The sequence below is a fragment of the Nipponia nippon genome, unplaced genomic scaffold (genome assembly GCF_047370975.1).
Source record: "Nipponia nippon isolate SJK-2023a ecotype South Korea unplaced genomic scaffold, ASM4737097v1 scaffold_11, whole genome shotgun sequence".
NCBI lineage: Eukaryota > Metazoa > Chordata > Aves > Pelecaniformes > Threskiornithidae > Nipponia > Nipponia nippon.
In genome coordinates, this window is record NW_028262302.1 from 21,765,382 (window position 1) to 21,780,003 (window position 14,622).

General features: G+C 41.9%; 1 protein-coding gene across 3 annotated transcripts; it reads left to right on the forward strand.

Annotated features, from left to right (window-relative positions):
* The first annotated feature begins 3,619 nt into the window (after positions 1-3,619).
* Positions 3,620-14,456, forward strand: LOC104014530 (nutritionally-regulated adipose and cardiac enriched protein homolog). Of its 3 annotated transcripts, XR_015702354.1 has the most exons (5): positions 3,620-3,931; positions 6,315-6,438; positions 8,306-8,332; positions 11,109-13,544; positions 13,733-14,456. XR_015702354.1 is itself a non-coding variant. In XM_009467192.2 (4 exons), the coding sequence occupies exons 1-4, from the start codon at positions 3,620-3,622 to the stop codon at positions 11,309-11,311; spliced, it is 666 nt and encodes a 221-aa protein (XP_009465467.2). In that variant the 3' UTR covers positions 11,312-14,456. The 3 variants fall into 3 exon arrangements, 2 of the variants coding, with proteins under 2 accessions (XP_009465467.2, XP_087603991.1); XM_009467192.2 differs by having other exon boundaries at positions 11,109-14,456; XM_087747865.1 differs by having other exon boundaries at positions 3,747-3,931; positions 11,112-14,456.
* Positions 14,457-14,622: the final 166 nt, after the last annotated feature.

The following is a 14,622-nucleotide window of genomic DNA, read 5'->3' on the forward strand; positions in this document are numbered from 1 at the left end:
CTAATTATGCTCTGTGGGGCATTTTGCCTTTTTATTTCCTGATGTATTCCCTGACTGGTGGAAAATCACTCTTGGCAAACACAAAACTTACCTTGTTGCCAAAAGGTGCAACTCTAAATTATTAATCAAGAGCACACAGAACCACGAAAGGTGGTATATTGAACAAAGGCTCAATTGACACTCTGGAAGTTGAAGAAGATATGGAAGACTCCCTTCTAATTTATTTATTCCTTTTCTGTTCTGTTATCCTGATATGCTGCTTCCAGTTACCACTGCACCCCACATTGTATGGTATTACGTGATTTTGTTTTCACATTGTTGGAGATAAAGTTACTTCATTATTAATATATATGCACTGTGCATATCCATAAATATTGAATATATATGTGTGTGTAAACCTACTGGAAGTGTTAATAGTTAAGATAAACTAAGTCCATTATCACAATGAGTGACTATTTCTATGACCCTATTTGCAATAAAACTAGATTCAATGATATGAGAAAATTGCTAGGTTTCAAAATAATTGAACCAGGCCAGACAAATCCCCACAAAGGCATCATTTACAAAGTACTTTGCTTGTCTAAAATATTTATCCCCGCAGAAAGAAATGGAAAAAGAGTTCATATGGTTATACAGCTATCCTCTGAGCATAAAATTGTTTTATCATGTTATGTTTATTTCCTAGACATCTTCCATTGGGGTATTGCAGGAAAATACTGGCTGTGCAGTTAGTTCCTTTGTGTGGACTGTTCATATTTATTTGCTGGGAAGTCAATCATGTTTTGTTCAAGCTTGTTTTGTTTTTCTGCTGAGCAAACACTTAAGCAACCCTTTTCTTGTAAAAACTTATTTGCATATACAATGTGCACCATTCAAAGTCAGCACTATACAGATAGCTGAGATGTCTTTGCTTTCCCTCCTATGTACCATGGGAAGTAGTGGAATTCTTCCTGAGAATGCTGGCGTTGCTCATTAAGACTGCAGTATATTGTTCGTGCTTAAGGACTCCATCAGTAGTTGCAGATATTTTTAGTTTGTCTTGTATTGAAAGCCTGGATAGATTTTTACTATTAAATGTTCACAGCGAAATGCTTCCAAGCAATCTACAGACAAAGAATTACTCCCAGCAATTATCCACTGAATAAATCTGAATAATGAATATGTTCACACAAGTCACTATCTATTTGTGAACAATTAGCTGAAAGAAATAGAGGTGACACTCATCAGCTAAATAATTCATTTATGAATTCTTTGTCCAGCTTTGCTTCTGACATATGTTGCACGAAATGAGATCAAAGCTTGGATGAAAAATTACTTTAAAAAGAAGGGCAATGTTAAAGGAAATTCTTCCAGCTTCCAAAGCAGAAATTATCCCACTATTGTAACTATTATTTATTACCAGTGATTTCAGAACCTAGTGAAGTTATTTTCCTGGAATCCTTCTCTTCATGCACTAAACTGTGTTTTATTCCTAATGTATATCCAATTTTAGGTTGTTAAACTGCAATCAAAAGTACTTAGTAGGAATGGATCTGTCCCTGTTATGAGATTTGAACTCCTGACATCTTTATCCACTGGAACTTAAGTGCCCAGGTAACTACTAATTATTCAAGCATTTACAACCGTTACTATCAATATAATTAACACATTCTCGGATAAAAGTGAGAATGGGACTATGAAATGATCATTCCTAGCATTTGGATAGCAATCTTTCATGAAAACATTTATAAGCTGCCTAATTATTTTTCAATCAAATGAACAGAAAAATTGTTTACATTTAAGGGGAATCTCCAGAACTGAAAAGAAATGGTTTCTGGCATCAAAAATGGTAAATATTGTCTCCACATGCCCATTTCTTGAAAATAACACACCCCTCCATCTTTCCTTTGGTGTTTTTTAAAGAAAATAAAAAAAAAAATCTGATCAATTGTTTAGAAAAATGTGAAACCTTTCTTTCAATAAAACCAGATTCAATGAAAAAGACAGGAACAAGGTTGTTCATTCAGGTCTAAAATCTCATGAGCTCACTGCCACTCTCTGCAGGAATAAGAGGCTGCAAAAGGCCTTCTTATGTGCCTTGCTGGATGACTCTAGTAAAAATAAATGAGACAATTCACATAGAGAAAGTGAAAGCTAGATGAAGACTAGAGTTTGACTTCCTTCTTCCTACCTCCACCAGTTTTATTGGCCAAAGTAGGCAGATAAATTCCCTCTTATATTGATTAGTAGCAAGTGATTATCACAATGGGAGGAAGGAGGAACCAGAGGAGAAGCTAGGGACCACGGTTTGGAAGGCTTTGTCACCTCTCTGTCTAGGATCTACTATGAGCAAAGTTTTGAAGAATGACTTTTTCCCACCCAAAGCTCAGCTTAGATATCCCAAAATAACTGCTGTGAAACACTTGCAGGACACACCAGAGAAGGGATTTTGAGAACATTTCACAATCTCTGCAGCTGTGAGCCGGTTGCAGCATGAGGAAAAGCCCTCCATCACCCCAATGTACAGGAAAGAGAAGGTAAGGGGACTCTCTCCAGGTGGTTTTTAGATATGGTGCATTCAGTGAAGATCCCCAGTCCAGAAAAATGTGTCATTCTCCATGTTTACACTGCTTTCACTGCTGGAAAGGGAAGGGCTGAGGACAGCAGCCCCTGCAAGTGCTGCAGACCCATTCAGAGGCTGAGCTGTGGGAAGGCAGCAAGGCTCAAAGGGAGCTGCTGGCCCCACATTAGCTGTAGATTTCTCACCTGCTGTGCTGGCCCATTTTTCTCTAGGGGAGGATCTTGACCCTTCCCATTGACTCACCCACTCCCCAAATCCCTGAAAGGAAGATTAAAATAGTGAAGCCCACAGAGCTGCTGTGCCCTCTGGTTCCTAGTGCCAATGTAAGCATCTTGCAACTCTTGCTCCACTGGGTAAGTGCAAAATGAGGACCCCAGTCTGAGCATGCCATGGGAGAATCCATCCAACCACCTGGAAAATAGCACAAAACTGGAGTACTTTAGACATGTCACAGCAAATAAATAGCTCCAGGAAAAGAACAACAAAAAAAGCTCAAGCCTGTGCATGTAGAGACAGTAAACCACCATATTTCAGCAGTCATGGCAGGTATTTCTGACTGGAAATTGTATATTTGATGATGACCAGCCTTCAGCATTTGACAAGGGGCTGTTAAAGCCTCTTGAACAGTAAATCACCTCTCTTCCTATCAATAATCTTATTATAATGTCTGTAGAAATGTCTAATGTTAAAATCCCACTTTATTACTATAATAATGGATCTAATTTGTAAAACATATAAAGTGAGGCCATAACTGTACTAGAGAGAGATATATGTGATCCCACTACATCTATATCATTTCCTGATGGCTTTACCCACATATTTTGAATGGGAGAAGGATTAAAAGCAATCCCACTTGCAAGATTTTTGAGATTGGGAATGGCTTCTGGAAAGGAGATCAACATGATCATGGAAATGCAGCAATCACTATATAAAGAACAGCCTCGACTTCACGTTTACGCATATAAATATGTAGGTGTTTATCTGTGATTTGCTCCATTCAGCCCCTTTCCAGTTGCCAGGAAAGCCCTGTTTTTCAGCTGCACAATCAGTATTATCACTATGTGCTATTTTTGTCTACTGAGTACATTTCAAGTAACGTCATCCTTCCCAAGCCAACGCTGGTATGAAGGGCGGAAACTCTTCTTTCCACTCCTCTGTCATTTGCTGCTGCTCCCATCTGCTCAGTGGCACTGCCTGCTCAGTCCTCGCTGCAGAGAGATCTCCAGACACTTTTCCCTGGTTCTCCCTGTTTTCTTGAGCAAGTGGCTTTCCAACCGAAGCTTCGTGTGGGAGGCTTCATGTTGGCATCCAGAGTACATGTCCCAAATATGTCCAGCCCCACCTTCTGACCCTAATGCAGAGGAGTTGCTGGTAAGTAGTCTCTTGATGGGTGATAGAGTCCTTCTGTCCAACATCTGGAGCTTTTCACAAATGGGTTGTTTTTAAGGGCATATAATTTCCCAACTAGCACTTTGATAGGTTTCCAGCTCTTGTCACAGTATGTTAACACTGGGTTTCTGTCTGAGGGGAAAATGCATCGTTTTTTTCTGACACTGTGTAGCTTTGATTTCCATAAGTTGTTAAAGTCTAGCAAATATCATAAATGCCACTTCATTTTTAAGGTCTTCCTTGTCTAGGTCCTACCCAAAAAGCTAGTTGTTTAATGTTTTTCTCTTCTGATGTGATGTAACCGTTAGCTGTTTGGAAAAGCTCATATGGACAAGAGCTGCACTTGGAGTTATAAATCTCTTCAAATACAAGATTTGGTTTCCTTGGCTGTGCCACGGGAGGAGCCCTCCCAGCTAAAGCTATAACCACTGCTAGTCTGAGCTGGGCATCTTCTGCTGTGTCTCCCTAACCCTGTTTCATTTTACACAGAGTAATTAAATATTCATTATGCCACAAAGTGTGTGTATGTGTTTGTGTGGCTATAGCAGAGTGATTAGGGTACTCACCTGGTAGATGAGAGACCCTGTTCCCAGTGACTGCTCCAATGAATATTTAAGTATTTCATATTAAGTATTCATTGGAGCAAGGATAGGAGCAGACTTCTCCCACCCCCAAGGGAGCACCCAAACACCAGGCTGTAAAGTCATTCTTTTGTTCTTTCTTTCTTTATCTCAATGAATATTTAATTACTTGAGGCCAAACAAGATGGTTTCAGTGGCAGAGACTGAGATTGCCTGCTCCCACGTGTGCACCATAGCTCTGATGATGAGGGTGTGCATATAAGACATATGTGTTCATATTCCTTTGGACTTCGAAAGAAGTTGAATCCAGGTTTCCCATACCCTGGAAGGGTATTCCAGCTTCCGAGCTGCTGAATAAAAACCACAGATCTCCAACACACACTGTCCCTGGTCATGAGACAGAGGTGGTATGGATTCTTGTATGACCCCAAGCTCAGAGAAAGCATCCTTATCAGTGAGGTAAGCCAAAATCTGGTTTATAAATCCCTCAGGAGAAGGTATCAAAGCTGAAGACGTTCCTCACTCCATGGCGGTTCCTGCTGGCTAAGTTATGTGCCTTTCTGAGATTATCCAGAGTGTGATGCATAGGGAAACCTACTTATCCCCTGTGCTCTGGGGTCTGACATTCCCAGACTGTAAAGGGACTTAATCCTGCCTCTGCAGCCCAAGGAATGGGTATGTGAAATGGTGAGTGTGGGGAAAGCATCCAAAGAGAAAAGGTGTAGAGCAAGGGTATTTGAGTCTAAAAATGGGCAAAAGTAGTAGGCACTGGGGAGTAGAAAGATTAAAACAGGAAGAAAAACATGGAGGAAGGAGCGTGCAATCACTGAGTGGGGAAATGACACATGAGGGGAAAAAAAGGAGCAGGGACAGTGACTAGAAGGAGCAAACAAACCATCTTAGAAATAATACCCTTTACCTAACAAAGGAACAGAGGGAAGGGGGAGAAAGAGGTAGAGAAGATTACTTTGATCTTAAAGTAAAAATAAAATATGGAGAATCTCTGCCACCCACTTAGATCTTTGAAAAGGAGAAAATTTGCCATCCACTCTCCACTTTCAGAGGGCAGTGGGTGTCTCTGAACCGAGATGCTTTGGATTCACTTTGGGGAGCTGACTGTGGGAGCATTCCTATGCAGAAGAGGGACTTATTACTATTATTGCAGCTCTGTTTCTTGTCATTTGGCAGAATCCACAGCAATCTGATTCTATTATCAAAGACTGAGCGTGACTCAAAGTAAAAAACAGAGCAACAACATAATTGTGATATTGAAGTGCAAACAAACTACCATCTTGTAGCCATCAGGACTGTGTCCAAACCCAAGACTGCTGCATAGTCTCAGTTGCTGAAATGGCAACACTACATTCAGAATGGAGCTGCTTAGCTCAGAAGAACATTTCAAAGGTGCTCCCAATGATGTGGTTCATGTATTTCACATCATATTTATGTCCGTCTACGCCCGGGCTGTTGAGCAGCCACCTTCAGTAACTGACCACTCCAATTTAGAGAAATCCTTTCTGAACACTTTGCTGCTTGTTACTTTAACTAAGTTTTTTCATGAGAAGACAGCTTTAGAGTACTGAAGATCTATGACAATGAAGGAATATCCATATTGTCTTGCTATAAATATTACAGTGGTCTGACTATAAATGTCAAAACAGATGCGTTTCATATCATGTCCTTCAAGGGACATGGTAACATAGCCACAGAAGCCCAAAGCTTCACCCAGATGCATTACTCCAGTTTGAATAGCCATGTGTTTTGTGTTTTGATCAATTCTTTAGACAGGTGACAGTAGCTATCCTCCTTCAATACTGAGGAAAAGGCCACCTGTGGACCAAGCTGTGGGGGAAAAGCGGAAAGCAGAGAGAAGGGTTCGATTTCGTGACCCAGAAGTCATTGAATATGGTACGCTCAAGCTATTAAGCCTTTTGGCATGACCTTTCTAGCTTTTTAACATTCACCCTGTCTGCCCACATCAGCTTCCCCCTCAGATAATGTTATTTGTGATTTTGAGCTCAGCACGGAGCAGAGGACAGACAATTTTTGCTCTGTGCTCTGCAGAATTTTTCTGGTCCATTTGCCTGCCTGCTCTGGGAGGAGACAGGCTCCTGCATCACATTAGAGCAGCCTGAGGGCTGTTCTTGTGGTGAACTCCTGAGTCAGCTCCCACAGGGATCATTGTAGACTATGGGTTTGGCTGAGCCTCAGGTCTACCCCAGAACAATGCTTTCACTTATAGAAAAGGATCTCAGACCAAATTTAAACATGCTTATGTCATTCTGGGTAACTAGGATGTAATGGTGGGGAGGGAGCCAGCCCTTTCTTGTCTCTGAGCAGCATGCATGCCACAGCATACAATAGCAAAGGTCGGAGCCCGACTGGCCCACTGGGGTTAAAAGCAGCCAGGATGTAACCATTTCTGCCAACGAGGGCACCCAAGGAATGATACAGCTAACATAACCTCTAGTCTTTCATTCATGAGCCAAAATAACAGTTTGCAGGTAGGTCAACTGGGAGTGAGCTTAAGCAGAGGTCTAGTACAAGGATTCAGTTTGCACTTGTGCATGTGAATATACAATTCATAACCAAATAACTTTCACAAACTGACTCAACTAAGAAAAATTGTATTTATTGGTAGGGAACTAAAAACCATACTAATTGTATGGTTTTGATATGTCAGTCAGTAAAAACACAGGTGACAGAATGGTAAAATTTCTGTCAGCCACCTGTTTGGACTGCTGCTCAGCTTCTAAAAACAAGGCTTGGCATCCACTACTGTGTTTGTACACAGACCTTGCATTGGTTTTGCAATATGTTGTTTCTGGTGCCTCCTGATGCAGGAGTGAAAAGCTGTTTCTTGATAAGGTTGTTGACATGGCCTGGGCTTTCCCATCAAAACTGAACTCCTGGGAAGATTCAATGAGTCGGCCCTAAATTCTGCAAAGCTCACCTGACTGCTCAAGAGCAGGATTTTGATGAGCTGTAATACCTCCTTCATCTCCCTGCCAGAGTCCATGCCCCCACATCAGCACTGATAATCCTGCAGTCAGTCCAGCTCGGGGGACCCGGTTCATCTCTCTCCGGCTCTGAATTCAGCACAGCCATGCTTGAGCTCCAGGGAGCTGCAAGGATGGAGAAGGATCTGACTATTTTCCATGAAGACATGAGAAATGTCCCAACCCATAATTAGTATTTCGTGTTGCAAGCAGTCTGTGATTTAGACTATTTGCTGTTTGCCCATGTAATGTTATTAATGTAGAGGCTGGTAAGATGAAGGTTGCTGGCAGCACTGAAATTTTTCCATTCTCTGGATTTTTCATCCTGGTTTGCATTTGGGTCCCAGCTGCCAAGAGAAGGCAGTTCCAGGATATTGTTGGATGGCAGTTGCATCTGACAGTGGGCTTTTCTCTCTTAACTTTCTTCTCTCAGCCTGCTGGTCTATCTCCTTTCCCTTCTAGAAATGATGTGGAATAGGGAGGTCTTTTTTGTGAGCTTACTCCTGACCTCCCTGCAACAGCAGCAATCTCTGTCTCTGAAAATCCCCAAACAATATTTTTTTCTCACTTCTCTGAAGTGTTTCTGCATGTTTGCATGGTGTGGGTAGATCCTCATCTGGCATAAATCTGTACAGACAAAAGCAGTGTAAGAGGTAGCCCAGTGTCTATAAGGCAACAGGCAATTTCAGAGACACTGCTTGGTGCTTTCTTTCTTATTCATCTGCTGCAAAGAGGCCTTTCCAGGCATGTAAGAACATTTTCATTCTGTTTTCTAGCCATTTCCTGCTGTGACTACATAGTGGGTAAGTCGAAGTTTCACATTATAACTGCGAGCCATCCATGGCACTAACCTGAGTTTGCTTTGCGGCTGCTGGGATGCACTGTGCAAATATATCCTCTGTATACAAAGCATTTTGTACTGTCAGTGGTTGTTGCTTTTTCTTCTCAGCATATGAAGCACAAGGTGTTGATGAGGTCTGGTGCAGTATTTTAAACAAGACATCGAGTAAGACAAATAGTGGAAACAAAAATGAAATCCCTGAAGCTATTTTTAATTTAAATATAATTAATATATTTTATGGCAATAGAATAGGTACAGGTTTTTCACTAAGATATGCAGGGAAAGCACCCCAAGCGAAACAGTAGTTCTCCCTGCTGACTTTCATATGTGGGGAAGAGACAATTCATTTATATGCTGGCAGCAGGGTAGAAATAATAAAAATAATCTGTTTTTTCTTTTTTGTTTGCAAGGATGTTCAAGGCCAGCCAGCCTCACAGACCCTCAAGCAAATGTGTGTGTCTGGATGTTCTTATGATGATGATAATTTCTAGAGGCCCTGGCCAAAATCCAGCCCCTGCTGTATACAATGCAGTAAGGGGAGAGGGGTACATATATACGTGTATGTATACCCACATGCACAGAACCATAGTGTTGGGAGGCCAAAATGAAAAAAATGTCCCCACATCCCCTAGCTGTTGCTATTGCCCAGGAAGAAAGGTTGCATGCTCACAGCAATGACAGCATCAGCTAAGGCAGTTATTGGGATAGGAAGAAGGTACTAGAGGCAGGAAAGAGCCAGGTGAAAAAGTAAAGACCAAATATCCCTCAGGTGACAGTGGAAATGTGTGCCCAAGGCAGGAACTGAACCAAAATCTCCTGTATCCCGACCCAGTGCTTTTCTCAGATGAGTTGCCTTTTTCTTAGACTGGACACGTGGCTAGGGCTGAGTGTGCTGTTCCAACAAACAAGTTAACTAATGAGTTTAAGCATTAATTTTCTATTTGTAATCTAGAAAAGAGCAAACTTACATTTAAGCACATAATTGTAGTGATGTGCTGAAGCTGTTGTGAGCATAGCTCGTCACTATTTTGTGGGTGGGATTATTCTCCCACATTATTTTTTTCTGTTCCTGGACTGAAAATGCTCCCTAATTGAGAGGACATAAGGAAAAGCCAAGTTTGCATTTGAGATCACACAGAAATTTTGCATGGAAAGTAACTTTTGCAAGATTGAAAAAGGTTATAAGCACTTCATAGAAAAGGGCTGATGTAAGAAGCTGTTCAGCTTTCACAGAAAAGTTTCACTATTACCAGGTATGCTCATCAGCCAGGCCTCATGCTTTGAAAGGCAGATAGTCACCCAGTCGAGGACCGTATCTTGTAGTGTGGGAGATCACACAAGGGAAATACCAACTTCCAAATCACAAATTTCTGTAAAAACAAAAAGTGGTGAGTAGTTCCCTGGCTAAATACCTTCATATCAACCATTCATAGAATAATACCAAACAAAAAAATTCATAAAAATTGAAATCTGCTCATGGATAATTTGCAAATAGAAAAAAAGGGCTAAATTCAAATGAATAAATTATTTGCTGCAAATAATTCACTCAGATCTATTATGGGACATTGATTTGGTTTCTGGTTAGCTATAAAATGACTGCCTATTAACATTTTACCTTTTCCCCATGCACTTTTTGATACATTATTATGTGTTTCTTGCTTGGTTTTATGACTTTTACCTTCCTCTCTGTACATCTGTATGACAGTTTAATTGACTGCTGTGTATTCCAGGGCTCGTAGTAGAAGCTAATTTAAATATGTTACAGCTAATGTTGGCCCTTTTACCCATAATAATACACACCACATTTTTATCTCCTTATTGATTATGTGCATATGGCAGGAAAATAGCTGCACACCACGGGTTTTTATTCAGGCATGAATTTGGCTTTGTACTGCATGTTTAATACTCAAAGTGCTTTATAAAATAATACTGATTGTGCAATGGCCATGCAGTCAAACAGAGCAGCCAGATGTGAATCAAACTGGATCCCCGAGGCCCGTGGATGGATACACATGTGCAAGGGCAGAGGCATGGATGTCAGTGAGCTAAATGTAGCCAATCGATTTCCACATGTGTACTGTGCCTGACCTGTGGCACTTTTAACATACTTGAACTAGATTTTAAAGGCAAGAAAAATGTTTGCAGTGTCCTCCTGCTTAAGAGCAAGTGTGGAGGATGTTCCAGTGTAATTAGCACACCTAGGACTTAGAGAGAGGTTAAACCTGCCAGAGCTTTCTAAATATGCCTCTTGTTTAATGGAGACACATTTAGGTTCTTTCTTACTGTAATTAGCAGGAGCCCCAAACAAGCTGAGTTACCAGGGAAAAGGACAGAAATCTAGATCTTCTCTCTTTTATGGAACATTTGTGAGCATTAAATAATTAGATGAAGTAGTTTAATATTTTCCTAGTATTTAACTTAACATTTAGCGTAAAGGTATAAAAACTAATTGCTGGAGGGAAACTTGATATCATGCATTAACTATGGTAATCCTGTTCTTATTGTATGTAATTAAACTCTTTAAATGCTCCATTAGATGAGATCTTTTATACTCACCGCCCTCCTTCAGGAGGTGTGACTCACTATCACTTAACTGATGCCTACAGAAGTACTCACAACCAGAGTCCTGTGTTCCCAGAAAAGTGGGACAAAGGCAGCAGCAGGGAGTCAAATTTAGGAAGTGTTTAAGATGACACTAAAATAATGCTGCTTTCTTTTTTCTCCTCATCACCATTCAGTAGATGACAGGTCATCATCTGGATTGCCTGTGCTCCTGTGGCTCTCATTTTGTGCAGTGCTGATCCTTGCTGTGAGTCTCTACTACACCAGCATGAAGCAAGATGTCAAAGTCCTGGAGGAATTTCAATCCCGACTTGTTATCTTCTTTCTTCAGATAAGACACATTGCTCAGAAATGCTGGACTTGGTTTATGAGGCAGTAGCAATGTCCTCCAGCCTGACAGACATCTCAGAGCACTGCTAACCAGCATGTGGTAGTGCAAAGCTCCCAGTCTACTCCAGCCACATGCAGGGAACACATGAGCATCCACCTCGAAGAGCAAGAAAACCAATCCTGTTGTGCACTGTCCAACAGCCACTTGTTCTTCTTTTTTTTTTCTTCTTTGCTATTTTCACATTAGTGGGCAGTCATACTAGCACCTTGGGGTCTGTCATGGTTTAACCCCAGCCGGCACCTAAGCACCACACAGCCACTTGTTCACTCCCCCCAGCAGCATGGGGGAGAGAATCAGAAGAGTAAAAGTGAGAAAACTCGTGGGTTGAGATAAAGACAGCTTAATACATAAAGCAAAAGCCATGCACGCAAGCAAAGGAAACAAGGAATTCGTTCACTACTTCCCATGGGCAGGCAGGTGTTCAGTCATCTCCAGGACAGCAGGGCTCCATCACAAGTAATGGTTACTTGGGAAGACAAATGCCATCACTCCAAACGTCCCCCCCTTCCTTCTTCTTCCCCCAGCTTTATGTGCTGAGCATGGCGTCATATGGTGTGGGACATCCCTTTGGTCAGTTGGGGTCAGCTGTCCCGGCTGTGTCCCCTCCCAGCTTCTTGTGCACCCCCAGCCTGCTCGCTGGTGGGGTGGGGTGAGAAGCACAAAAGGCCTTGACTCTGTGTAAGCAGTGCTCAGCAGTAACTAAAACATCCCTTTATTATCAACACTGTTTTCATCACAAACCCAAAACACAGCCCCATACTAGCTACTATGAAGAAAATTAACTCTACCCTAGCCAAAAACAGCACACAGTCCCACCAAACTCATGATCCACCATCCTGAACAGCAAACAACTATCTGAATTTTGTCCCCAAAAGAGCTTATAAACTGCTGATATGAGGAGCAGAAGTAGAGAGAGAAATACATTGATCTGTGCAGGCAATAGCAAGCTCTGAATAAAAGTCTCCCGAGTCTCAAGGCAAGGCTTTAAATACCATAACATCTTTCTCCTCAAGTCTCCTAAGAACTAGTCAGCAAAAGTTAAAATGAAGCTGAGCTATTGCACAAACACTGCTCTGATGACCAAAGGCTTGTCAAGTTGCTACATTTATACACCTGAAATGATTATTAGTAAAATCCCGGCAAATGGCTTTCTTGTTTCCCTTCATGCATTTTCTTCCTTCATGGGCAAAAGCTGTTTCTTAATGTTTCACTTGACTCCCAGGTGTGAAAAAGAACATGAAAACTCATTTAAACAGTAAATAGTTTATTTGTCTAACATAATAAATAGCAGCATTGAATCCCAGGCTAATTATCAAATCAGTAGTTTAATCCTCTGGGTTTGATTCAGTCCATAAACCCCACGAGCTGAGCTTACAAGATTTATGATAGTGCTTGTATTCAGTCAGAGGTTATGCTTTTACATCTGGGTGTTCAAGGCCTTATGTAATGGTAATATGGACTGTTTATGAAGGCATGGAAGGCAAAGCCCCTTTATCCCTCCATTGTCCCACCACAGTATGCACCTTTCTGAAGGGAATCCTTTTAATGGAGATCATGCAATAAATGTGGAATGGTGCTCTGGGTGTCTGAGAGGAGAACGAGTGAATGCAAACTTATGAGCTTCAGCTATGTTTTCTTCCTAGAGAAAACCATCACAATGAGGTTTTTAGGCCTTAGATTCTTGTCAAGCAGCACCTGATGCGTGCTTGGGTTTATTTGGTATGATAAGATTGACATCAGAACCTGTAAGAGCTGAAGAAAAGGGAAAAGAAAAAAAAGAGAAAGAAAACACTGCAGAGAAGATGGAAGAAATGCCTGCAAGACCTTGGCTTGAATTCCCCTGCCATTGCAATGCACCAAAAAGAAAAAATGGTGCTTTATTTTCAGTTGATTTTTTTAAAAAGAAGGCCATACCTCTCTGCCCCAACAACCTTCCAAGCAGCCCAAGGACTTCAACCAGGCAGAGGATACACAGAAACACATTATACAGCCTTGTCTCAAGAGAGCAGGCAGCAACTTCATTGAAAACAAGTCCAAAAAATTGCAGTCCAAGACAGAAAGAAGTGACTTCAGTGGCTGTTCTCATGCTCCTCCTAAGATGTTAAAGGCCACAGCAATTGCATTCAGCACACTGCCAGTCTGAGAAGCAGAGGTTGCTGCAGGAGGAGTGTTTAGCTCAGGGGCTCTTTGTGCAAACCGCTCTGGTACCCCAGCTCGGAGGGTAAGTTTCACCGCTGCTTCCCTTCCCTCTCCCCCATATCAGCCCTGCTGTTTAGGTAATAAAGAAGAAAGGTTTTAAACTTGTGTGCTGGTGAATCTCTGATGAAAAGGTTTGGTTTGGTACATGCATAGGGCAAGGAGGTCATTACCACTTCTGTTTTCTTTCTTTAATGTTTATGATCTTTCCAGTGTTCGTGTTGAAACTCTGGCAAATCATTGGCATTCCTTTTTTGGCTCTGGACTGACACGTGACCCCCAGCACACAGCAACTCTCCCCTTCAAAACAGGAGCCTTTTCTGAAGAGATGGTTCCCTCGCAGCAAGTCATGGCACATTGCAACAAGAAAGCAAAGCCTGCGCTGACAAGAACTGAGCAATTTGAAGAGCAAGAGCAGTAGAGTGAATCCTTCCAGTATGTCAGCAACCTGGTTTCTGTAACTTCAAAACAAGCCAAACGGTTAAAGTAAAACAGGAACTCCTCTTAGGACTGTGAGGGAAGATGCAGAGGCAGTGTGAAATCCGTATGTGTGCTCACCTCCCTGCACGGCTCCCCAGGAGATGGGCATGGGACCACCTTTCCTGTGGGTCTGCTTTAAATGGAAAATGGCCACGTTCTCCTTGCTGGGGCCCAAATTTATCAGTGCAAGTGAGAACGGCTATCGCATCTGGGCTGTCAGGGAAATTAAGCAGAGGAACGGCTATTCTTGGCTTCTGCCTAGGCTCTGGTTGGGACAGTTTTGGACATGGGCAAAAGTAGCACTTGTGTTGTGTGTTGAGGACTCGCCATGGCCTTGCAAGGCCTCCCAGGTCAGGATTTTTTACTGCCATCAGTCAGACATGTGGCAGGCTGCAGATAGGCAAAACAAATTTGCTGCAAAGCCAGAACGTTTGAAATAAATAAAAGCTAAATCCCATCCCTGGGAGAGTGGTGGCATTTTGTAGGTAAAGAAACTGAAGCTGAGAAAGCCAATACATCTGTGCAAGTGAATGAAGCAGGTCACTAAGAAGGCTGGGAATAGGAGCAAAAATCCCAGCTCCTGGGCCTGCATTTAATTACTGCTGCACAGCTTCACTGTGGAC

Coding starts and splice junctions, on each gene's coding strand:
- LOC104014530 (XM_009467192.2), top strand. CDS start 3,620: ATGTGCTATTTTTGTCTACTGAGTACATTTCAAGTAACGTCATCCTTC. Junction 3,932..6,314: donor CTAATGCAGAGGAGTTGCTG/GTAAGTAGTCTC, acceptor TCAATTCTTTAG/ACAGGTGACAGTAGCTATCC. Junction 8,333..11,108: donor CTGCTGTGACTACATAGTGG/GTAAGTCGAAGT, acceptor ATCACCATTCAG/TAGATGACAGGTCATCATCT.